The sequence below is a fragment of the Mercenaria mercenaria genome, chromosome 18 (genome assembly GCF_021730395.1).
Source record: "Mercenaria mercenaria strain notata chromosome 18, MADL_Memer_1, whole genome shotgun sequence".
Classification (NCBI taxonomy): Eukaryota; Metazoa; Mollusca; class Bivalvia; order Venerida; family Veneridae; genus Mercenaria; species Mercenaria mercenaria.
Window position 1 is genome coordinate 50,794,328 of NC_069378.1, and position 27,510 is coordinate 50,821,837.

The 27,510-nt window shown below is 34.0% G+C and overlaps 1 protein-coding gene across 1 annotated transcript; it reads left to right on the forward strand.

Moving 5' to 3' along the window:
* Nucleotides 1-10,759: 10,759 nt before the first annotated feature.
* On the forward strand, nucleotides 10,760-27,019 carry LOC123538198 (A disintegrin and metalloproteinase with thrombospondin motifs adt-2-like). The gene is made up of 10 exons (XM_053530517.1): nucleotides 10,760-10,847; nucleotides 12,587-12,631; nucleotides 13,491-13,570; nucleotides 13,912-13,968; nucleotides 14,292-14,445; nucleotides 14,887-15,009; nucleotides 15,764-15,934; nucleotides 16,201-16,371; nucleotides 18,923-19,090; nucleotides 19,971-27,019. Exons 1-10 carry the CDS (start codon nucleotides 10,835-10,837, stop codon nucleotides 20,354-20,356), a joined length of 1,368 nt encoding a protein of 455 aa, XP_053386492.1. The 5' UTR covers nucleotides 10,760-10,834; the 3' UTR covers nucleotides 20,357-27,019.
* Nucleotides 27,020-27,510: the final 491 nt, after the last annotated feature.

Below are 27,510 nucleotides of genomic sequence, written 5' to 3' on the forward strand. Positions count from 1 at the left end.
AGAACTCAATCATAGAGCCATGCATCATAAGGTAGGCCCACAACAGAAGAAAGCTGTAACGGAAAAATATTGTAGACGGGCGGTTCAAAAATCCACCGTCAAGTACCTTCTAATGATTTGCAAAATACAGAAAAAAAGGGGAGGGATAAGTGGTAGATAAAATGGGCGGGTGTTGGTGGAAAGTAGAGCAAGGATGAATATTCAACAGGGAAAGCAACGTTCCTTAAACGCATGCTCCCTACACCGTAATCCACAGCAGCGCAGACACGAACGTATAAAACAAAAACACACACAAACACACGCATGCACGCACGCACACAACTAAAATACACAGATAAACAAACAGACAAGCAGGAAAAAAACAACAGTCAGGCACCGCCTAAGGACGACCGGCGGCCAAAAGTATGGTGGGAACGATAACTTACTCATAGTAAAATGAGAGGGGTGTAAATGCAAGGGAGAGCAAATGCAAAGGGAAGTGATGGGAGGGAACTATAGGGGTAGTGAGGAAAAAGAGGAATGAAACGCCAGCAACAAATAACACAACACGCCATAATACGAGACGGACAGAAAACAAGTTGAAAATAGGTGCACCGCCCAGGAACGGTCAGTAACCTTTATAAAGGAAACTGAGGGTTTAAACGCGTTTGAGTCATTTTATCGTAAAATAGCGACTTGTCTAATAGTTGTTCGCAACCGCGTATGTCATCTTAATCAGTATTACGTTGTAACGCATACATTATTTTTGAGAAACAAACATGATTTTGCTTAAGCAATTGTATAAGATGAAATTAAAGTGATTAATATTAAAAAGCAAATATTTCACATCATTTATAGATCTTCACTTTTATCCAAAAAAATACATAAATGTTAAACGACAGGAAGAAAAATAAAACTCGTTTTGCTTGTGATTAAAGCCATCCTTATATAAAGCATGTGCAATGATCAATAGATAAAGTCATATTAAGTAGGTAAAATTATTAAGCTTTATTCAAGAAAAATATTCTGCGTTTTCCATAATTATTTAATTAAATTAAATATTGAATTGCGCAAAGAACGGGAAATCCGGATTGGGTAGGCTTGATGAAATTGAATATTCTTTTAAACGTTTTTGAGGCAGTTTTCCGAACCTTTCCTTCATGAAACATAGTATTAGTGCCAAATTTGGATTTAAATTATTTCGTGTGTAATGTTGTTTGTTGTTGTTAATAATGATCATTAATTAGACGGCATTGTGTTTTATTTATAACAGATGGTAGAATTTAAGGTAATACAAAAACTTGATTAGATATTTCTCGACAATAAAATCAAGTTTTATGTACTTTATTTCATTATTTTTTTCAGATTAATATACTTAAACTCAATCAGGTCTGCACAAGTCACAAAAAGGGCTATGATATGCCTCCTGCTATATATGTTATTATTGTTGGTTTCTGATACAGAAATTAAGAATTCATCAATCATGTGAAAATATTCGCCATAATATAACACTTAAACTTAGTTCAGGTGCCTCAATGGCCGCTGACTTCAAATAACAAGCCTCACTCGAAGGCGTTGAATTCTTCATGTAAGGAAGTCATCCACCTGGCTTACGGAAGATCGGTGGTGCTACCTAGGTGCCCACTCATGGTGAAATAATGCACGGAGGTGCAAATGTGTTCTTCCTTCACCATCAGAGCTTGAGAATCGCCATATGATTGTGTAGGTTCCAGGTTAAAACCAATGAATTATCTTCTAATACAATCACTAAAGCAAACTTATTTAATCTTTTAAAAATGATAGATCTAGATGCTTTTCAGCTTGATCCTGATTTAATCGATTTTGAACATTTATCAGCGCTTTTGAGCGTTTATTTTATAGATGAAAAGAGCGCTATAAAAATCTGGTAAATAATAATCGACATAGGCGTATGCGAAAAAATATTAGACAAATCGTTATGTAGTTAAATTTTGATTATACTTTTGATTATACAAATGAGGTTATCTACTGAATTTGGTCTTTATAGAGACCAATCAATGTCATAGAATAAGTGTAATCTTTGTAGAACACTGCTTACTATTAATAAAATGAAACAAAAATGAAATGTATGAGCTGCAACTTTTAAAAAGACATCACGAAGTGTCATCGTTGTCTTCGATAGCATATTCTGTTCATGTCTGGACTTTGGACATAATGACTTAATGCGGTTGCACAGAGATATTGAATTACATTTAAACTCTGGCTATATCGATGAACTAAGTATCTGCTGTTTTTGCACTGAGCATGATGTAATGTCTTGTGATTAATGTCGTTTAAAATAGATTAACCACAGTCACTTGTGGTTAAAACATATGTACGTAAAAACAATGTATAAGCTTCTTGAAAACATGTAAGTTTTTTTTCACAATATCTGCTTGAGTTTACTGTTATATTAAATATTGAAAAATAAGAATATTATATAAACTCGTCATTATTCAATATTACAGGCTACCTGCAACATAAACCAGTCACCGTTTTCACAAAATATGGAAGGAGCAACATATCGTCCGGGCTTAAAAAATAAACGGTAGAAACATTTCTTAAAGTTGATCTTATATACTACAGAGATATAGTTAACAAACTTCGAAAAGTAAACATAAAACATAAAATAGAGAAAAGTAGAAACTTCACAGGTCGCTCAACACGACAAAAACGAAAATGTTGCAGGCTCGGTTTGATTGAGCCTGTTCATGGACGGTAGTGGAAATGCATGCTACCGTCCACGCCCTCTAGCCCCGGGTTGAGCAGAACTCAACATTTACACATGCTAAAAGTACAAAAAGCAATTTGGAGACATCCGCAGATGTATTCAAACGGCGGTGAACATGGAACCTTCAATGATACACGTGTTGAGGCGTGTAATTCCATGAAGAGCGGCGTTTGGTCCCCAGATAAAATAATGGGTTTGCCCCAAACGAGAAAACAATGGGCAGAACTAAACAAACTGGAATTTAGGAAGGGGATCTGAGGTTATGGAGCCTGCGTATCACAGGAACTGTCAAAAGACAAAATTAAAAAGCAGGCACCATATCCAAGGGATGATTATACATTACCCAAGACTATGAGACTATGAAAGCGGGAGTATTGGAACCACCCGGGCCGAAATTGTCATGTTGAGAAACTAAACAGTACCAATAACACGACATAAAAGTCGTGCTGAACGATCTGAGAAGATCGAAATATAACAGCCCTGACTGAATCAAATATTTGTAAAATATGTTAGAAAAAATAATTTAAAAGTACACAATTCATTTTTAGCTCACCTGTCACATAGTGACAAGGTGAGCTTTTGTGATCACGCAGCGTCCGTCGTCCGTCGTCCGTGCGTGCGTCCGTGCGTCCGTAAACTTTTGCTTGTGACCACTCTAGAGGTCACATTTTTTGTGGGATCTTTATGAAAGTTGGTCAGAATGTTCATCTTGATGATATCTAGGTCAAGTTCGAAACTGGGTCGCGTGCCGTCAAAAACTAGGTCAGTAGGTCTAAAAATAGAAAAACCTTGTGACCTCTCTAGAGGCCATATATTTCATAAGATCTTCATGAAAATTGGTCAGAATGTTCACCTTGATGATATCTAGGTCAAGTTCGAAACTGGGTTACGTGCCATGAAAAACTAGGTCAGTAGGTCTAAAAATAGAAAAACCTTGTGACCTCTCTAGAGGCCATATATTTCACAAGATCTTCATGAAGATTGGTCAGAACGTTCACCTTGATGATATCTAGGTCAAGTTCGAAACTGGGTCACGTGCCGTCAAAAACTAGGTCAGTAGGTCAAATAATAGAAAAACCTTGTGACCTCTCTAAAGGCCATATTTTTCATGAGATCTGTATGAAAGTTGGTCTGAATGTTCATCTTGATGATATGTAGGTCAAGTTCGAAACTGGGTCACCTGCGGTCAAAAACTAGGTCAGTAGGTCTAAAAATAGAAAAACCTTGTGACCTCTCTAGAGGCCATATATTTCATGAGATCTTCATAAAAATTGGTCAGAGTGCTCATCTTGATGATATCTAGGTCAAGTTCGAAAGTGGGTCACACGCCATCAAAAACTAGGTCAGTAGGTCAAATAATAGAAAAACCTTGTGACCTCTCTAAAGGCCATATTTTTCATGGGATCTGTATGAAAATTGGTCTGAATGTTCATCTTGATGATATCTAGGTCAAGTTCGAAACAGGGTCATGTGCGGTCAAAAACTAGGTCAGTAGGTCTAAAAATAAAAAAACCTTGTGACATCTCTAGAGGCCATATTTATGAATGGATCTTCATGAAAATTGGTCAGAATGTTCATCTTGATGATACCTAGGTCAAGTTCGAAAGTGGGTCACGTGCCTTCAAAAAGTAGGTCAGTAGGTCAAATAATGAAAAAACGTTGTGACCTCTCTGGAGGCCATATTTTTCATGGGATCTGTATGAAAGTTGGTCTGAATGTTTATAAACTGGGTCATGTGGGAAGAGGTGAGCGATTCAGGACCATCATGGTCCTCTTGTTAAATCATAGTGGAAGTTTGATGATTGGCCCCACTACAATTTAGTCGCTACGCTTTCCTGTTTGGTAGCTACTTGTGTGTGAGACAGAATATATAAATTTTGCGTGCTCTCATCATTAAGTACATTGGTATATTACTATTTCAATTGGACCGCATTTATTTGTCTTACGTTATAACGTCAGTACCTTATCTCAGCGGGAATCTTATTCCACTGTCTTGTCCAGCTGCTTTAAAAAGGATAAGTGTATGGTAAGCATGTCCAATACACATTTTAACATTCCCACCCCAACGCCGTCTTCTTTATACTGATTACAGTCCATTCCAAGACGGTGTCTCTAATTTCAATTTCCGTTTTATTCGTTTCATTTTATATGTTATGTAACTTATTTTGTGTATTATATATTCCCACCTCCTTTTATTGTTTTATCGTCTCTTCACTTGTTAACTCCATTTATACTTACCTTTCCCTCTCCTACTGTTACCATATCCCCATTTATCTTTTCAAGTAATGGAGCATACCATCATTCTATGTTTCTATTTGTGGTTTGCCCATTTTTGACACGTGGTGCTCTGGCTGCTCAATGCTTTGAGGGAGGCTACTTTTAGTTTTTGTGATTTTTATAATCGACATATTAACAAGTTGAAAGAGACATATCGGACATTCGTTTAACAGAATAAACGTAATTGTCCTAAAACGCCTATAACAAGTTGAAAGCGTAAAGTACAAGTACGTCGTGCTATCAAGTATTGTTAAGGACACTGTCTAAATTTAACAAAGGGATTGGTGCAGATGTTAACTTCACATAAAAACTAGGATCACTGTTATGATCAAATGTTTATATGGTTTTGGCATTGTGCATGACTTTGGTGACATTGAAATGTCTCTTAGTCAGGAGAGATAAGAGGTTTTAATAGCCTGACTTACAATGACGGGACCGGAATAAATAGAGAGGTGTATAAGTCATTTTAGACACCTCGACAGAGGTAATTATAACTAGAGGACACATTACTGGAAGATAGATGTAATTAAGTTGTGAAGCTTCTGATAATGGGTTGTATCTGTAAGTACTTAACTGATCACTTAACTTACATCTTTTGTGGCAAAATTAGATTTTTCTTGAAGACAACTAGTTAGAGCGAGTTCAATCAGATGTTTACCCTATTTTCAGGTGGGATGCTGTATAAACGGATGCATTACTTAAATGTGACCCATCCTTATGGGCTTTTCTACATATTTGTCCAGACTATAAACCGTCATGTAACACATACCTTCTAATAAAATCTTAACAAAGTTCCTTTGGAAGCAAAGAATGCAACCAAGAAGAATGATAGCAGACTCGGTTTGATTGAATCTATTCTTGAGAGGTAATGAAATGTGCAATTCCTCTCACGCCCACTAGCACCGGCTTAAGTGGAACTTTATTACACATATGTTGAATTAAGTCCATGATCCCAAAGGACCAGAAAATATAACAACACTGAATAAAATTACGGGGATACATTTTACAGCCGCCACACGGCACTTAAACATTGCTTTTGATAATTAATAAAATCTGTAAAAAGATCATTTAAAGGCAAAGAATGCAACCAAGAAGAATATTAGCAGACTCGGTTTGACTGAGTCTGTTCATGAGAGGTAATGAAATGTGCAACACCTCTCACGCCCCCTAGCACCCGCTTAAGCGGAACTCTATAGCTATTACACAAATGCTGAATGGACTCCATGATCCCAAAGAATTAATCGGAAAACTTATACCTTCACTGCGTCAGACAGGTTCCTCCAATGATAGCAACAAATTATTAGCGTTTTTCCAAATTCAACAGAACCTATCAAAAATGAAGTTATATCATAACACGAATGATTTAACATGTTTCATGGTTATTGAGCCTATATACAAAATGAAAATGAATTAACTAAATTGAAATCCGTAATTTTGTTCTTAGAAGCATTTTACAACACTACTCAGACATCTAAATGGAGCATTTAAAACATATTTTGAAATTACCTCCCTATTATATATGTTTAAATTTCAGACGGCATACAACAAAAAACTGCATATACAATTATGTTTTTCTATCAATGCCAATATCTTGGCTAAAGTTACTTCATCAATTATCTCTTAAATGACCAATTTAGTCTCAATCTATATTTTCAAACAGCACGTTTACTGTCTGAGAACTACTGAGAAAGATTTTTTAAACGTCTACCTTTTGGTCACTCACCTGTCTTAGTAATTTGAACGTTTAATTGTAGATGAAAGTTCACTTCTGTTCGCTTGTCTAGGATACGTGCATCAGTTGCAAGCGAATGACAAAAACATATGTAATCCAATTTCCTTGATTATGATAATAATCGTGTCGTACTTTTTGTTGTTTTGGGTCTGGTATTTTCTAAAGAATGTTATACTGTGAATATACTGTATAACGCAAGCAACATTTCAACAAACAAGCAACAAACGACTTTCCTTTGACATTAGCATGTTAGACATTTTGCTCAATGTATTTCATTTCCATGAATTCTAAATTTTAAAACAATATACTGTTTTATGAAAGATCAGCCTGCCCATATATAAAGTATATCAAGTTCATGTGTACTTATAAAACACAAGAACAAATGTCCAACAGGAGAAGTGACATTATAAGAACTCGGCGGTTCATGCAGCAAGGATTGCTAAGGTAAACCACGTGGAAAACTGCCTATGATCTGATTTAATGTATATTTTATATTTTGTTTTACAGAGTATGCTTTATGTCTGATCGTGGTTCACTAAAACACGGTAGTATGTACGTACAACAACAACGGATATGTATTATTTTAAATCTACCGTAGTTGAATTGACGGAAGCTGTTTTTTTACTGGCATCACTTGTTGTTGTTTTTTTTTCAGTTAGAAAAAAGATAAATAAAAGATCCCACACAGGAAAAATAAAAAAGGACTCAAGCACACACTTTTTCTCTGGTCTTATTTTCAAAGAGATAATAAAAGTTTCAAAGCTTTTTTTATTTCAACTTTTCAAAAAGGAGGACCAAAACAAATAAATAAGCAACAACGACGCCGACGACTAAGTGACGACAATAACACGAAGATATTAAAAAGAAAATGTCAGACGAGCTAAAACGGAAGTAGTGATTAGATTTTTATTTTGACTAGCAACTTGCCAAGTTGTGCCCTATAAATTATGCTCTTATAAGTCTTTCAATGAATTAATTGATTTTATACTTTCAGAAAATAAGGTTGCTTTCACAGCGTTTGTTATATCAGGAACTTCGTCAGTAATATTCTCTGAAATAATTCTAAACTATGGCAATGGGTACAGCAACTTCACTGGAGTGTTTCACTGCACAATCTCTGGACTCTATAATTTCCAAAGAAACATGTTTTAATATGAATAATACTGACAAACTCTTTGGTTACATTTATTTGAATTCAAAACCTATGTTAGGCACAATCTTTGATCCTCATAAAGATACCGACTTCTAAAATGAGTTTAATTATCAATTTTCATTTAACCTTTAGGCTGCTGGCGGTAAGTTATTAAGCCTTAGCGACTAATGTAGATCATGATCTGCACTGTTCGCCATTCAGTCAGTATACATTTGGTATGCACCCGTTAAAACAGTTAATGGTACCGTCCAAATTCAAAGGTAGATAAGTTCATTATAGAAATATAGCAGGATAAGGGTTAATACAAATGACACAGTCTATATCTGTAGATGCAATGGAATAGTTTCTTTATTTAAGGTAGTTCTGCACGTTTGATAAACCGGAAGTAGTGGCGTAACGTCATTTATCCAGAAAACGTAGAAAAAAAGCATGGACTCGGCATACGGAAACGAAAATTTTTATGAATTAATTGAAATCCGTGGGTAAATTTATTGATATACTTAAACTCGATTAGCTCCGCGTCAGTCGCATGCTAAAATGGCTATGATATGTTTCTTAATATTTAGTTTTTGATGTTTCTGCTGCAAATATTAAGAATTATTCAGTCTTGTAAAAATATTCTCCATTTTATTATGATGTACCACTGAAACTCTTCAAATACAAGGGCCTCACTTCTCGAGTGGTTGAGGCCGCTGACTTCAAATCACTTGCCCCTCACCTATGTGAGTTGGAGCCTCACTCGCACCGATGAATTCTTCCTGTGAGGAAGCAATCCAGATAAGAAAATGCACAGAGGATCTTCTACCTATGACTGCGTCGATGCAGATTATCTTCTAATATAATCTCTAAAGCAAACTAGGGTTAATTTTGCAAAATATAACTTATGCCTTTCAGCGTTATCTTTATTCAAACGACATAGAGGTATTTGACAAAGTATAAGACAAATCGCTAAGTAGTTAAATTTTGAGACGGACCCATACATTTGATAAAACAAATGAGGTTATATAGTGAATTCGGTTTTTATACAGAGACTAATTAATTCTGTCACGGAATAAGTGTAATCTTTGTAGAACACGGCTTACTATTAATAAAATGGAAAATAAAATGAAATGAGGTAAAAGGACATCACGAAGTGTTATCATTGTCCATGATGACATTCTGTTCATGTCTGAACTTGGACATAATTACTTCATTCGGTTTATCAAATATACTGAATTACATGTAAACTCTGACTTTTTTGATGAACTATAAGCGTTTGCTGTTTTTGCATAAAGCATGATGTAAGATAGATTTCATTAAGTCTTGTGAATAATGTCGTATAAAACAGATTAATCATAGTCACTTGTGGTTGAAACATAGGTACGTAAAAATAATAAATAATCTTGAAAATATGTAAGTATTTTTCACAATATCTGCTTGAGTTTACTGCAGTATTTGAAATTGAAAAAAAAATAAGGATATAAATGTGACTCGATATTATTCAATATTACAGACCAACTGCATTTATTAACCAGACACCGCTTTTACAAAATATGGAAGGAGTTCACCAAAGTTGCAACATAACGTCCGGGCTTAAACACATAAGACGTAGAAACATTTCTTAAAGTTTATCTTATATACTATAGAGATATAGTTAATAAACTTTCAAAAAATAAAACATAATGCTTATTAAAATCAAGTAGTTGTAAAATATGTTAAAACTATTTTAAAAGTATACAATTCACATTTAAAGCACGGTGGCGGTTTGATAAATGGCCCCTCTACAATTTAGTCGCTACGCTTTCCTGTCTGTTTGATGTCTTCTTGTGTGTGAGACAAAATATATAAATTATGTCTGCTCTGACTTCAGACAAGTTATTGAGTGAATTCGTATATTAGTATCTCAAGTCGACCGCATTTATTTGTCTTACGTTATAAAGTCAGTATTTATCTCAGTGAGAATATTAATTATTCCACTGTCTTGTCCAGCTGCTTTAAAAAATGGAAATTATATGATAAGCATGTCCAATACACGTTTTAACATTCCCACCTAAGCCCTGTCTTCATTATACTGATTACAGACCATTTCAAGCCGGTGTCCCTAATTTCAACTTCCTTTTTATTCGTTTTAATTCCATTCATTTTGTGTGTTATGTAACTCATTTTGTATATTGGTGGTATATTGGTGGTATTGCTTCCCACCACCTTGTATGTATTATCTTCATTTCACTTTTTTCGTATACCTCCTAACTTTACTAACCTTATCCCCTCCTACTGTTACCCTATCCCCATTTATGTATTCATTAAGTCAAAAGTATTTGAAGCATCCAATCTGCTATATCCTACAAGTAAAGTTTCTACTTGTGGTTTGCCCATTTTTGACATGTGGTGCCCTGGCTGCTCAATGCTTCGAGGGAGGCTACTTTTACCATTTTGTGATTTTTATAATCGACATATTAACAAGTGGAAAGAAACATGTCAAAGAATACGTTTAACAGAATAAATGTAATTGTTCTAAAACGCCTTAAACAGCTAACACATTAATTTTTGTGCATATTGGTGAATGAGAATTCAAAACAATTTGAAATTTCAAAAGACTACCGTTTTCTAAACTTAAACAAGTTGAAAGTGTAAAGTACAAGTACGCCGTGCTATCAAGTATTATTAAGGACACTGTCTAAATTCAGCAAAGGGATTGGTGAATATGTTTACTTCACATAAAAACTAGGATCACTCTTATGATTAAATGTTAATATGGTTTTGGCATTGTGCATGATTTTGGTGACATTGAAATGTCTCTTAGTCAGGAGAGATAAGAGTTTTGATAGCCTGGCTTGCAATGACGGGATCAGTATAAATAGAGAGGTGTATAAGTCATTTATTTTAGACACCTCGACAGAGGTAATTATAACTAGAGGACACATTACTGGACGATTGATGTAATCAAGTTTGGAAGCTTCTGATAATGGGTTGTATCTGTAAGTACCTAATTGATCACTTAACTTACATATCTTGTGGCAAAATTAGATTTTTCTTGAAGACAAATAGTTACAGCGGGTTCAACCAGATGTTTTACCCTATTTCCAGGTGGGATGTTGTATGGACGGATGCATTACTTAAATGTGACCCTTCCTTATGGGCTTTTCTACAAAATTTTCCAGACTATAAACCGTCATGTAGCACATACCTTCTAATAAAATCTGAACAAAGTTCCTTTGGAAGCAAAGAATGCAACCAAGAAAAATGATAGCAGACTCGGTTTGATTGAATCTATTCATGAGAGGTAATGAAATGTGTAATTCCTCTCACGCCTACTAGCACCGGCTTAAGTGGAACTTTATAACACATATGTTGAATGAACTCCATGATCCCAAAGGACCAGAAAATATAACAACTCTGATTAAAATTACGGGGAGACTTTTTACAGCCGCCACACGGCACTCAGATATTGCTTTTGATAATTAATAAAATCTGTAAAAAGATCCTTTAAAAGCAAAGAATGCAACCAAGAAGAATATTAGCAGACTCGGTTTGATTGAGTCTGTTCATGAGAGGTTATGAAATGTGCAACACCTCTCACGTCCCCTAGCACCCGCTTAAGTGGAATTCTATTACACATATGTTGAATGAACTCCATGATCCCAAAGAATAAATCAGAAAACTTATACCTTCACTGCGTCCGACAGGTTCCTCCAATGATAGCAACAAATCATTAACGTTTTTCAAAATTCAACAGAACCTATCAGAAATGAAGTTATATCATAACACGAATGATTTAAGATGTTTCATGGTTATTGAGCCTATATACAAAATGAAAATGAATATTAGTTCGTAAAATCACACGCATGTTGGATAATATAACTGCTTACTTTAAACTAAATTGAAATCCGTAATTTCGTCTTAGAAGCATTTTTACAACACTACTCAGACATCTTACTGGAGTATTTAAAACATATTTTGAAATTACCTCCCTATTATATATGTTTAAATTTCAGACGGCATACAACAAAAAACTGCATATACAATTATGTTTTTCTATCAATGCCAATATCTTGGCTAAAGTTACTTCATCAATTATCTCTTGAATGACCAATTTAGTCTCAATCAATATTTTCAAACAGCACGTTTACTGTCTGAAAACTACTGAGAAAGATTTTTTAAACGTCTACCTTTTGGTCACTCATCTGGCTTGGTAATTTAAACGTTTAATTGTAGATGAAAGTTCACTTCTGTTCGCTTGTCTAGGATACGTGCATCAGTTGCAAGCGAATGACAAAAAAATATGTAATCCAATTTCCTTGATTATGATAATATTCGTGTCGTACTTTTTGTTGTTTTGGGTCTGGTATTTTCTAAAGACTGTTATACTGTGAATATTCTGTATAACGCAAGCAACTTTTCAGATGATATCACTAATGGTAGAAGTTGCAAAGGTAAACGACTTTCCTTTGAGCTTTTTGTATGTTTTTGATATATTCCTAAATGCTAGGTAGCACGTTATTAGAAATTTTGCTCAAGGTATTTCATTCTCAAGAGCTCTAAATTTAAATAAAATAAAATAAAATGTCCAGCCTGCCAATATGACAAGTACATGTGTACTTATAAAATACAAGAACAAATCTCCAACAGGGAAAGCGACTTTAAAAGAACTCGGCAATTCATGTAGGAAACTGGTTATGATCTGATTTAATGCATTTTTTTATATTTTGTTTTACAGATTATGTTTTATGTTTGATCGTGGTTCACTGGAACACGGTAGTATGTAAGTACAACAACAACGGATATGTATTATTTTTAATTTATGGTAATTGAATGTGGTGGAAGCGTTTTTTAACTGGCGTCAGTCTTTTTTCAGTTAGCAAAGGGTGAATTAAAGATCCCAGGGAAAAATAAAAAAAAAGGATTCAAGCACACTCCGTTTCTCAGATCTTATTTTCACAGAGATAATGAAAAGTTCGTTCAACAGTGTTTAGCATCAGCGTCAGCGAAATAATATAAGAATAATATTGAATGGATGTCATAATAACAAAGCTAAATCGATCTTTACGGTCATTTATAGATATTTAAATAAATTTATAAGACGATCCTTTGGTTTAGAAGCATAATACGGCACCAAACAAAATATCAGACTCGGTTTCATTTTAAATTTTTGTCTGTTAACATGAGTAAAGTTGCATTACAACGACTCTCACACTCCATAACATCGGTTTAGGTATTTTTGTTTGGTTTAACGACTCACCGGTATATGTCATATGTTGACTTTCCAGCTTTGATGATAGAGGATGATCCCATGTGCCTCTCGTGTATCATTTCGTCACGAGAAGGCTTCATAGGTAGAACCACAGTACCTCCGTTAGCCAGATTTCATGAAGAATTCAAAGCTCCGAAGTAGGATTCTACACTATAACAATAAAACCTTAAATGCAAGTACCAGTCCGAGTACCAACTTTGTCTTCATGTCCCAGCTATTGTTGCCTCCATACTTTTTTTATAGTGTATTCCGTTTCGGATACTTCGCGACTGTGGTCCTGCTTTATTCCCAGAATTATATATTGTTGGATATATATACATTTGATTTTAAAAATATGTTTAGTAGATTTTGCTTTTCATTTTAACTTTAGATTCCTTGGATTGTTTTTCCTGTCAACAAACAGATGACCCTCATACCTGTAATGCAACAATTTCATGCCCCGACAAACAGGTAGTCATGTAGATTTGTTATTGATATATACAGTAAAACCTTGCATGTTATATTTTTTCTGCGATGCCGTTGTTTTCCGAACATACTAAATTTGTCTGAATTTGTTTGGACGATGTACATGCTCATATATTTCATATCTTTGACATTACACTCATTTAAATATACTTATGAATTTTATTTGATAATAACATCAGTTTTAAATAAGAAAGTCATTTAGTATTTCAGTTACTCATAAGAACTTAATTGCCATAAATAATTTCACACGAATTTTTTCACTGTCCAGGTGTAAACAAATTTAGACATTAATTTAATAAATTCAACAAGACCTTTTTTCAAAACAGGTGTGTTTCCTGAATGAGCAAGGTGGAATCTACAGTTTGGGTTGTGCTGATAATCAGGTATTTAACAATCTTAAATCTATATAAATCATACCAAATGATACAGTGCAATCAGATACGCCAATGCCAAATCATTAAAAAGATGAATAGAACTGCATTTTTAAGGATAATAAAATAGCACGACGGTAATAAAGAACATAGTTAATTATTTCAGACTGATCTTGTTTATTTAACCACGCGCAATGAATAAGTATAATAGCTTTATTGTCATGCACATACAACACACATAATACTGAAAGAAAACTGATAAATATTTTACATATATTAAATGTATTTATCATATACGACAAAAGAGATTAATATGTATGACACATTTTATCTAGCATTGTGGTGGGGTCGGTAAACCAGGAATTGTAGGTCGAGGTATTAAAGCACAACATGAGCTCGTACATGATTTTGTGGAGAGGCAGTCATCAACATGTTTGGAATGTTGCTCTACAGACAGATGCAATTCAGACCTATGCAAACATCCTACACGTAAGGCAAATAGTACTTGTCTGATTGTAATCTTATAAGTAACATTTAATATATGGGCAAATGAGATATGAAGTTCATTGTTGAAAATATATACTTTTACATTATTTTACAAGAATACTAAAGAATTCTATGGAAGACCCCAAAGGATACTTAATATCACATTGTTTTCAAACAATCATTTTGTATGTCGACATTGTTTCAAAAAGGTAAAAAAGATGTCGTGTTTAATGTTAATTAGATATTTATAGGTAGTTATTACATCAATATCTTTCGCTTTTCCTTACAAAATCACAAAAAGGCTATAAAGTATGTAAAATGTTGCTAGATATCATAAGCAAATACTCGTATTTATCTTTATGGTCTGTGAGACTTTCTTATATCTTTGCTTGCAAACATTTTACACCCTAGTTTTAAAGTATTACTTATCATTCTATATTCTAGTGACCCAATGTGTTGATGACGAGACGGTTGACTGTGCAAAAATGAACACACTATTCCATATTTGCCAAGACAAACAACAAGCAAGTCTTGTTTGTCCAAGGTTTTGTGACTTGTGTACAATGGGTAAGTTTCCAGCCGACAAGATGTGTCATTATTACATACTTCGCTGTCAGATCATAATTTATAAACCATGTAAAAAGATCCTTTGGAAGTATAGAAAGCAACCAAGAAACGTAACACTGACTTGGTTTGATTGAGTCTGTTGATGACAAGTAATGAGATATGCAATGCTACATTTACGTTTGTAACCATATCAAGATCGTATAAGCCTGATTGTGTTTGACCAGGTTTTCCTAACCCAGGGAATAGCAGGAAATGATAACACGCGTTTTATACGTGATCTTTCATTTGTGTTTTTAAGAGGGTTGAAAAAAACCATGTCTTACACATGCACGTATTTTAGATAAGTTTTTGTGTCCAGTATCTCGCATTGCCATATTGTCAAATGCATTTAGAATCGCAGAATACACGGATCTTTACAAAATAATTTCATTTAGTTTCTAATTAAGTTAAAGCATTTTGATATAAACTTTTTTGATCATTTCTGATTCATAATATTACGTTAACGCATACCTATTCGGAGATTGCAGATGCTGTAACTTGAAACAATAATGTTTTGACTCTAAGTTATAAAGCCTAACATATGAAATATTTTGTCGATCAGATTCAATAAATGATAAATAACTGTTTAAGATGTTAATAGTTAGATTCAAAAAAAAAATATACCTCAGCTCGATGGAGACAGCAAAGGATTCATATCAAATTGTCTAGACTAGACAGTCACATAATTATTTTTAAAATAACAATTCAATTTCAGTGAACGGTAACTGGTCGCTATGGACCACGTGGTCAAACTGTGACGTCACTTGTGGTAGAGGTGTCCAAACGAGATCTCGCTCTTGTACAAATCCTGCACCTGAGAATGGCGGCCGCGATTGTTCTGGAAATACAACTGAAACCAAGTTATGTCAAAGAGACACCTGTCCAGGTACATCTCCTGTCATTCACTTACATACCTACTGATTCCGGACATGCTTAGTTCCTTTAATTGCAGGGACCATGTTTTTTGCCTCTTCTTGCACATAGAAATATCTAGATCACCTACGTGTTTCATCCAGGGTATGGTCTGCGAAACCATATCAATAACGACCGTCGTCCAAGTAATGTCATTAGTATGCTTTACATGAAATACTTCACTTTAGTCGGATGGTTTGCCTTTTCTACATCTGAAATTTAACATAATTATATTTTCAGTTCATGGAGGTTGGAGCACTTGGTCTGAATGGGGTTCCTGCTCGGCTTCCTGCGACGTGGGCATGCAGCGTCGTGACAGGTCGTGTTCAAACCCCTATCCAGCCATTGGAGGAGATCATTGTTTCGGGGAGGCAAGAGATGACAGGATATGTTTCTCCAGTGCTTGTTATGGTAGGTATTACAATTATTTTGGAGCAATCCCTTATGATTGTAACTATCTCATATGTCTATTCGTGCCCGGATCCCCTCTCCTGCAGATCACAATTTTCCAATTTTCGTAAATTAGATTTTATTTCAACGTTAAACAGGTAATTATCACAACATTGCGGAGTGCATTGCACAGAAACTGTAAATTCCAAGGTCAGAAGGAGTCACAAAAGTTAAATATATTGCACTGCCTCGTCCAGGTGTTTGTTACCCTTACTCTGACTTACATGTAACTGGGACAGACCCGGCACGTCCAGCACCCCAATATCTGGAGAACATATTCTCTATTTAATAAAATCTTCAATCATGCAAGGAAATATATTATTATCGCTTTGCTCGTAAATAGTTTATCAATTCTATTTATAAGTACTGACTTGGAGAGAAAAAAATAAAGGTTATGTTTTGGAAAATTTACAAACTGAACAGAGGTCATTTTATTGAAGAGTCAAAACCATGCGCCAAATATATGTCATATTTGAGATAATAATGTACATAAATATTTGAAAGGTATTTTATGACATATACAAGTGTGTTTCTTCAGCGTTTATCCTCTTAGATCAAGGTTAAGAGGGTTCATTAACTGTCATGGGCATTGTCATTACTAGTTTAGGTTTATTTGAAATTACCTAATAACGGTTTTATGAAAGTTTGCATATGTATTTTTGACAACATTAATTGTTTAGGAACCCATTCCTCAATATCAAGGTCTAATTAATGTTCATTTTCATTTGTACCCAGATTTTGTTATTTACAGGTGTTTTATTGGCTACGTCATTGTTAACAATATTCTAGATTGCTGAAATTATTTTTGTTGTCCAAAACGTGAACGCTTTTGTCCAATTATAAAGTATGGCTTAAATTTACATGCAAATAACTTTTTTTCTATCTGAAATGAATGAGTTTAATTCATTTCAATGCCAGAAACCTCTGTAATCGGCTAGTGTTCTCGTTTTTGTTGCTTTTATTTATTTACAAGTTTTGCGCCTTTTTCATAATAGTTCGTTTTTACAACTGTCAAGCATTAGGCAGTTTGTTTGAATATCAGCGCAAACAGACACATTGTCAAGTCGTGGCGGGTTCTAGTGCTAGTGCATTATATATTTTCCTGTGTGTTGTTAAAGTTCTGAGAAATCGATTAAAATGAAATCAATCTGAGTGGCGTATAGATTTATCAATTTAATTTTGAAGGGACACCAACGTTCCATACAGTTTTAACGGGACACCAAATATCCACTCTGTTTAAAAGAGACACCATATCCCATTCTATTTTAAAGAGACATGATTCCAGATATGCATCAGAATATCAGGTTAAGGAGGACAGCAACGCTCGACTATTTAAATGCACTGTCACTAATGCAAGTTAATTGCATTAATATGAAAGTCGAAAAAGGGTAATATTTTTTATACAAATGCAAAAGAAATAGAGTTATCGAAACTGTACAAAAAATATCAGCTCATCACAGTGGACAAGTGTGTGAAATGCCAATACATTCGCATTAGTTCGTACTAATACCAGCTTACACGCAAAACTTACTTATTCGAAAATAGGGGGATAATTTTGTAAACAAGCAAAATTGAGTGATGAAACTTGTGCATTTCAAATTAAGTTATCACAGGAATAAGCGAGTGAGGTTCAATTCATTCCCACAAGTACTTATTAAGATACCAGCTTACATACAAAATATTGATAGACTAGCTAAAGTGTACAAAAATCAATATTGAAATGAATTTTAATCAAGTTATTATTTTCATCAGTTTCAGATTTTTAGTGCATACTTAACGCAACAGATAGATTCTATTCTTATGTTAACAGTATCCTGGAAAGTTGTTGATAGTTCATGTTTTAGCAATTTTGAAAATAAATCGTACATTATCTTTTTGCATTAAAGAGTAAATTTGGGCCAAATGGTGTTTATTGGCATTTATCGCGTTTCTGATATTATCAATAATTTACAGAAAGAAAAAAGTTAGAATTTGTTAGACTGGATTCCCATGATAATGTTAGACATTGATAGGAATCTTCTAAAATCGATACGGACTAGAACTCACTCTGTTATTCTGTTGTTGTTTGTTTTTCTTTTAATTTACGATTTGTAACACCTGAGAATACTTTTTTAAATTTCGAAAATTGTACATCAATTTTGAAAACATTCGAAACTGTATAGAATTTTGGAATGATTTTGAAAATTTTACATCAGTTGGGAAGCCGTACTTGATATGAATGATACCACAAATTATCCAATGGTTGCCTTTTAGTTTTCACTGTTAAATAAATACGAATTCTAGGGTGTGTTGTGGGACATGTTGCTTTCCACTTCTTCTATTCTACATGTTTCATTTAAACGACTTAGTAAAATGAGAACATTTATCATCGGTATATGCTAAAACAATATCATTGCATTTCTAACCAAGTATTTTAGCAGGTTGATAAACGAAGTTGTCGTTTTGTAAAATATGATTGAATTTTACTTATTTAATTAAAAGCTATCATATCATGCACTTCGGCTTTTTGTAGATGGTGCTTGGGGTAGCTGGAGCAGTTGGGGTTCTTGCAGTGTAACTTGTGGCGTAGGGATACGGTCACAGACTCGAACGTGTACCCTCCCGAAGCCATCATTACTAGGAAAATATTGCGATGGTACTCCGATGCAAGTTAGCATATGTAACCAGCAAACATGTCCTGGTATGAATATCTTGTCTTGGCAAATAGTTTGTATTTTACACATGTCGATCATATCATCGCTGTTGTAAATGTATATGTTATTAGCTTTGTATCGGGAAATATGCACGAGTTCTGCAGCGGAAATATTGCGCTCCTAAAGTCGCACACTATTCTCCGTTAAGGAATGAGTGCATATTTCCCGATGCAAAGATAATAATCCTTTATTACATACATATCTACACGTATAAATGTCAAAATTAAATATTATGAATAAATTTAGTTCTGTAGCCTGAATAAGATGAGAAATACTGATCTGAATAAAATAATTAATGCAATGACACACAATGAATTACGTCATGCCCCCGATATGAAATTCAGGCGTCAGTATATGGAAAATATTAACGTTTCTGGTACCACTGTATCTTAACGGGATATAAAATCGAGTATGTAATAAGCCTATTTATTTCTGCAAGAAGGCTTTGAAAATATTTATAAAATCTGTAAGAAGATCGTTTGAAAACATGGACAGCAAACAAGCAAAATAATAGCAGACTCCGTGTGACTGGGTCGATTCATGACAGGAAAAGAAACGAGCCACATCCCTGATGGCCCCTAGCACTGGCTTAACTGGAATTTTATTATATTCTACGATACAAAAGAAATATGATACACATGAATATTTGATGACATTTAAATATATACAATAATTTTAAGGAAACTGCAACACAGCTGTATAAGCAACATAAATTCTAATGTTGCCCTGTCAGTATTGTACAAAACAATAAATTTGTAAATGGAAAGAATGATCAGTGTAAGAAAGATGAAATAAGATATAGTTAAAAGTAAAGTATTGATTACATTGTAATAAAATGCAATTTTATACCGTTATTAATATTTTCAGACCACAAGGTTTCATTCACGGCTTATGGCATAAAGGGATCAACATCCATTGTGTTCCCTCATGTTATTGAAAACTATGGCAATGGTTATGACAGCTCAACGGGAAGGTTTACCTGCAAAGTGCCAGGAATTTATAACTTTGCCGTGCAGATTTCAAAAGTGTACGGGAAATCAAACGCTTTTGAATGTTTTATTTATAAAAATTCAGTTCAAGAAGTAGGTGCTATAGAAGGTCCTGTGGGGCAAACATATTCTATGAGTATATCAGCCACATTCCATCTAAACAAAAATGACTATGTGTATATTGGTGGATGTACTGGTATTGTTGATTATTTTACACACAGAAAATCCTCATTTACAGGATTTTTAGTGACACCAGATAACTGATTTATGTTTGTATATTCATTTGTCTGTCCGCATTGATAGTTTATGTTGCTTATATATTTCATGCAGTTAAATTTTGTATTTATAACAATTAAATATTTATCATAAACAGGTATTACACATGAATGATCAGCATATTGATCAGAATGGATATTTGATGTTTGTTTAAAATATAAAATCATAACAGTAACGAGGAAAGGGCTTTTTAAGGGTATGTTGTTGTACGTTAAAGAACAATGTCTAGGTCAATAAATGACCTTTAGCAATTTGGTGGTAAACCAGATCGAACGAAGTGTCGAAGTGTTTTCCATGCGATGTTGATTTTGACAGACAAGGATTAGGTCTCAGCTAGCGGGATTTCTAATAATTCACTTTTACCCAAAAGTTACCTCATAAAACTATTACTATCACATGAACAAGTGTGTAAAGAAATAAAAAAAGACTTATTACTGATACATGAGTGAATAAACAAAGACTATTTATACACATGTAACTACACAAACATATACAATATATAAGTAATAAAATCTATCAGAAGATCCATACTAATAGCACGGTTAGACTGAATCTGTTAATAAAAGGTAATGTTTATGCAACCCTTCTTTTGGCCCCTAATACCCAAGAAGCATGTTTGATATCTTTGGAAATATAACGTGGAATCACGCTTTAAAACACATTAACTAGAGACTGGCCGATATGAAAGGTTGCCTGAGAAGCAACGTATATGTCCCTTTGGATGTAATGCTGTAGAGTCAGAAATGCATGCCATTCTGGACTGTCCACTATATAAAGTCGAGAGAAATTTGTTGTTACAAAAAGTCACATCTGTTGTTGAAAATTTTGCGAGCCTAAATAGAGAAGAACAACTTACACTGTTATTTACTCACTCAGATTTGATAAGAATTTTAGCAAAAACCTGCTTCAACATACTTAAGCAAAGAAATAATACTTTGTATAGTGAAACACAGCTAAATAGATGACAGGATATTGTGTATTCATTTACTCACCATCTGTTTATGCACTTATGTACTCACTAGGTCAATTACTCAGCATACATACATTTATGTACCACTCGGTACTTACTCAATATACTTACATTAATGTAGTCACACGGTCTCTTACTCAACATTTGTACATGTATTGTGTACCCACTCCATCACTTACTCAGCATTGTACACTCATGTACTTACTTGGTCACTAGCTCTGCATCTGTACATGTATTCATTGGCATGTACTCATTTGATCACTTACGCAGCATTCGTACTATCGTGTATTTACATGGTCACTTACTCAATTGCTTTTACATTCATATACTCACGTGGTCAGTTCCTCAATATTCTTGCATTCACTTACTCATTAAGCATCCGTACAGGTAGTCATGTACTTACTTGGTTAGTTACTCAACATTTACACACTCATGTACTCACTCAACTCGCTCATTTTATTTGTAACTCTCAATTTTCAGCTAGTTTCAGCTTGAACAGAGATGTTATTCATGTGTATTGTATATAAAACACATTTGATTCTTAACTACTACGTTTTTATAGAAGATTTTAGTTTATGTAAAGTTATACATGTATATGATTGGAACTTTATGTATTTTACCTGCAAATGTCAACTTTTATGTAGTTTCATATCAGAGATGTTTTTATTCATAAATGATAAAGACTTTATTTAATGAGGCTACACATTTGGTTTCCCAATCTTCCATGTGGGCCAATGATACTAAATATATCACACATAATTTTTTTGTTCAAACTGTTAAAAACAAATGTGTTTTAGAAGGTTTTAGGTTTATATGTACAGAGATATAGAATTGTATTGGATTAGCCAGCTATAAGTAAAAAACCGTATAAAATAGTTACTGTAAAGGTGGTCAAGTTATAGCTGATCTACTTATTGTGGGTATTTGTGGCGTGGTTGGATTTTTGACATGGGGATTGTGTTGGTAAATTGACGGTGTAAGGGAAGAGGGGGAACTCTTGAGTTGTTTCACTTATGTTTGCTGGGGCGCAGTTGGATCGATGCCCTTGTTCATGATCCAATCAAGTTATAAATAATTATTATGAATCTTAAGTTAAATGGTGCGTGCATATATAATAAGAGAATATATTGTCTCTTGTAGTTCTAGTTAGAACGGTCATTTACATTTGTTTTATGTTTTATGCAAATTTATATGTTTGTAAATGAATGAGACGATAATAAACTATAAAATCTAAAAAATCTAAAATCTATCAATATGCTTGGATATACGAAAGTAAACATGCAATACAATTAAAAATGTAATACGCTTTTTTTTTAATATAGTACATTGAATACTGGTACACTTATTGAATGGCTTGTCCGTCAAAAGTTAAGGTATTAGGCCCCTACTAGTAATGTTTAAAAAAGGCATTTGCTTGGTATATTCTTACAGTTGACCGTGCTTCGCACTTTGTTGCAAATTTTTAAAAACTTTTACCGTGCCTTTTTTCATAAATTTTGTGTAATGTATGGTATTTCCTCAAGCTCAAGTAGAGACATATTTCCAGGTGGCGGCCTGTATCCAAAATGTTTGCAGAGATTTCATTATACAATTATTTTTTATGAAAAAATCATCAAACTATTGGTAAACAATTATAAAACTAAAAAGCATAAGTGTCAGTATCATTTTTTCTAGGGTGCCTCAAGTAAACAGATTTAATGAGACAGAATTCTATCTCCAACATCGAAAAATTGAGGTCGAATCCTGCGGGTCTGTTTTCAGTTTTGCTCACTTCATTCAAAAATAACGGTGGAGCAGAAGTAAATCTTACCTGAATTTCTTCCACAATATGTAATCTAAAGAATGATGGCAAAATAAAAAACTTTTTCCGCACGTAACTCAGTATTTTTAAAGATGTCTAACTCTATCCCTTCTATTTCAGAGGTAAATTCACTTTGAACAGCAAGAAATCGCTTATCAAATGAATATGTTCCATTTTTGTACAATAAATCAATAACAAGTCTTGAAAGAAGTAAAAACTTACTAGACAAAAAGGAAAATAAGGACAAAAACTTTGGTCCCAGTGGGGCTTGAACCTACGCACCCCTGAAAATCGCATTCAAAGTAGGTTTATGGTAGACATTGAATACTCTTCAAAGAGGAGATACTCTATTATGGGCCTAATACCTTAAAACTATTGCTCAAGGCTCGAAGTTTAGCCATTCAATATGTGTTATCAGAAGGCATCTGAAATAAATTTTAGTACTTGTTTTCTTCAAAGTTTGATTTCAGCCAAAATTATGTACACGATCTTATTACGGTGTATATACCGTTCCAGATGGTGATTTTAATCAGACTGATTTTGCCTTTAGCTCAGCAGTATTTAGTGTTGAACAATAGACCGGTCAACAACACTAACCGGCCATTTATGCAAAGACACATGTATGTATACATATATTAAATTGCCTGCCGGTCAATAGTCAAAACTTTTGCCCGAGGCCTGAAGAAACTTTCATAACTGTTTTGTTACATGACGTAAGAAATATTTTTTCATTCTTTTTTCAATTTTCACTTTAGTTAGTTAGTAAACGTTAGTATTTATCTATAACCCAGCCAAGAACACATACTATGGATCGGCAATTTATGTAAGGAGTCTTGTTGTAATAGATATTAGAGGGACATTTAACAATTTTTACACAAATAATTTCAAATAATAAATATTAGATTGTGATAAAGGGGAACCTGCATATCACTTTGATTTATTTTCAGTTTAAAACAAATCACTCTTCCTAATTTACGTGTACACACCTGTTATTTTTTAAAATAAATGCTCATAAACAACAAAAGTTCCATGTTTTCTTTCAAGTACAGACATTCCTGGGTCTGAGGTTATAAAACTAAGATTAAGAGCCAGTCTGTCATTAGGATTGTTTTAGAAGAGCTCAGAATTAACTAGTCAAACGTCAGTCTGCCATTAGTTAATTTTAAAAAAGGAGCTCAGAATTAACCAGTCAAGCACGTGAGTGTTGAGACTGGTCTACAAACTAAGTTTTATCACCTTCGAACCGGGTTCCTTCGAATCATAATTACAAAGGAATGCAATAATAAAAACACATAATTAACACACATAAAGATGAAGCACATCAGGGGACAGTCTTGGAACGATGGGTAGCAAAAACACCCTTTTGAAGGCTTAAACTAGTTTACTAGTGCCAAAATTCCATCTGTCTAGTCATTGTCTATTCGAGGAGAAAACACACACTTAACATGCAGTATATCTCAGATGAATCAGGGCGATTCAGTTAAAGAGATGGCTTCGTATGAGAATTTTACGATGTTCGATAACGACAGCCTTGCGGAAGAAGTAATTTTAAAACGGTTAAAGTCTTAAACGTGACTACAAACGTCCACATACGCTTATTGTTACAATCGCATACACAAGGCCGGGATTGCCTTAAAGTTTGTGGGGATAACTTTACATATATTGTACTGTAACTTTGTAATATGCTAGGGTCGGCATTGAGTGTACGCACGCATTGAATGTACAGTATTAAACCTATGTTAAACGTAACCATAAACTTCAGTCAGTATATTGTACACTCAATACGTGCGTACATCCAATAGGTGTCATTTTATGTTTGCGGACATGCTTGGGATAAAGACTGATTAGTTTGTGTAACATCCCTAGTAGGGTTTTTTTGTTTTGTTTTTTTTTTTTTGCCACGGAGCGTTACAAGGCGATGCCTTTTTACTCTTTTAATTGTTCGTATCGTCCTCGGTGTTTGTACTTTCTTACTATGTCTATCTATTTGGCGTTTATTTATATAAAGTACACATCCACAGATATTGGGTTAGGTTTGAGAGGGTCTGCGTGATTATAACGTGACTATCTCAGCTGGATATTTACGTTGTTTTTATTTACTTTCATTAAATGAGCGAGACCAGAGAAGTGTAGCGTAGATACCGTTGTGTGATACCGTTCACTGTATGTTACAAACAATCAATGCCAAACCTAGGTATAGTTCGTTTTTGACATCAGTGATGTCTTTGTGCTTTTAATAATGGAAGAGTCCGTTACTAAGGCAGTGTTATTCAGTACGATAGCGGTTCTTACCTAAATAAGGCAAAGCAAAGCATTTCGATTTCCCTAATCTGCAGACGAGTTGATGAATTGAACTCTCAACAATAAAATCACACTATAGAATATTGTGTAAGTACAGTCCGTGTCTGATAACTTCGGAGTGACGTCACGTCTGTTTATGTTTCCTGGACTTATAAAATTAACAAAATAGGTAAAGCAGCTTACATAAACAATAATATTGGGTGTATATTTTATTGCAACATGTCTGTCAGTCCCGGTAGCTCAATGGTTAAGCATTGGTGTTTGAAATATCGAATTTTGCGGGCCGTAGGTTCGAATCGAGGAAAGTGTTGTTGTTGTTTTTTTTTTTGTTGTTTTTTTTTTTTTTGGTTTCTCTTTCAGGGTAACCACCATAATCATTCATTTCTCCTGGAATATATTAATATATTTAGATAGAAATATTATTGAATTAATTTCTGTTTAAAGGGGACCAGGCATCAGCTCTGTGTAAACACATCGTATTATGAATGCATAGTCACGAAAACACTCGGAAATTTCGTGCAGGTTAAATTCCTCTCTGGTATATTGCCAGTATTATAGTGTAGTCAACATGTCCGAGGCGTCCACGTCTTTTTTGCAAAGAGAAACACTGTTCAGTATAAGAATGATGCTTAATGCATACTACAAACTATTCTGAAGGTTATTTCAAGCATCATCATTTTTCCATATTTCAGTTCGTTATTGTATACCATAGTGCTGTTTTACTGCATTTTGAATATTTTCAGTTGTCTTTGAAAAAAAAATGTAATTAAAACATAGATAAAAAGCAAAGATTTTTTTTTTAAAGTATATAAATCACGGTGGGATTCGAACCAACGCGACAATGGAAATATAAAAGAATCGCACATGTAAGGCTAACGCTCTACGACCTGTACTAATCTTCTACTTCAAAGTAAGCATTCCAGTTAGTAGTATAGTACAAAAGTGTGTACTTAAATTCGAAGCTTGTGACTTGAACCATAAAATAATTATTTACTATCAACTTCTGTGCCAGGAGAAATAATCTGCATAATTCTGGTTTCAATTTTGATAGGGTTATGCTCCTTTTTAACTTATAATTTTTTGGTTTAAATTTCATAAAATTTAATTTGTTAGACTCGCAACCTGAAATGGTCATCTGTTGTCAGTCTACACCAGGAGGGACGATCCCTGTAGATCTGATCTTGGATTTTGACAGGGTTGTGCCCCTTTTTTTTAACTTAGAATGTTCTGGTTGAAGTTTTACACAGTGTTTCTTTTGTGGACAAAGCTCTAATTCACTGAGAAAGGTTGAGCGTGCTGTCTTATGAACAGTTCTTGTTGAAACATATTTTTAATAAAACATACATTTTAAAACAGATAGCTTTTTAATAGCTGTATTAATAACACTGACATTATGGTTTTATATGTACCATTGTAGAGATTTAGGACAGTCTGTAAACAATTGTGTCCTGTCTCCTTTTCATTATAAATAGACTGTTTTAAACTTTTTAAATGGCACTGTCTTAGTAGTTATATGTCTAATACCTAGATTTTAGATAGTTAATATAGAATTTCAATTAGTGGTAATACCAGCAGTAATACTATGTTTTAAAAATTTTGTCTGGATGTCTCTTATAATTCATACATGAATGACATTGTACATTGTATTATTGTTTCTATAACCTATGTTGTATATTGATGTACTGTACAGTGAAGAGACTATAATAAATAAATAAATAAATAGATAATGATAATTATCGATTACCCTCCTGACTTGGACTCGTCCAAAAAGTCACTCCGAAGTTATCAGACAAGGATTGTAATGAGGTTTGTTTCAACTATTGAATACCAGAAGTGTCAAACAGTTTCATTCGTACAAACCAATCATTACGTTCAAACTTATGTCGCGGTCCAAAATTACACTTGGCTAGTAGGTTTTTTCTGCTCATATGAGTTCGAGAGTCGGGTCAAGGGATTACGGGTCTGGAAATACACACATATGCACCTATATAGTATTTTATTTGTCAACGACAAAATCTGTGGCCTTTGATTTAATCATATTTTATTGCTCATTACTATTTACATTTATAA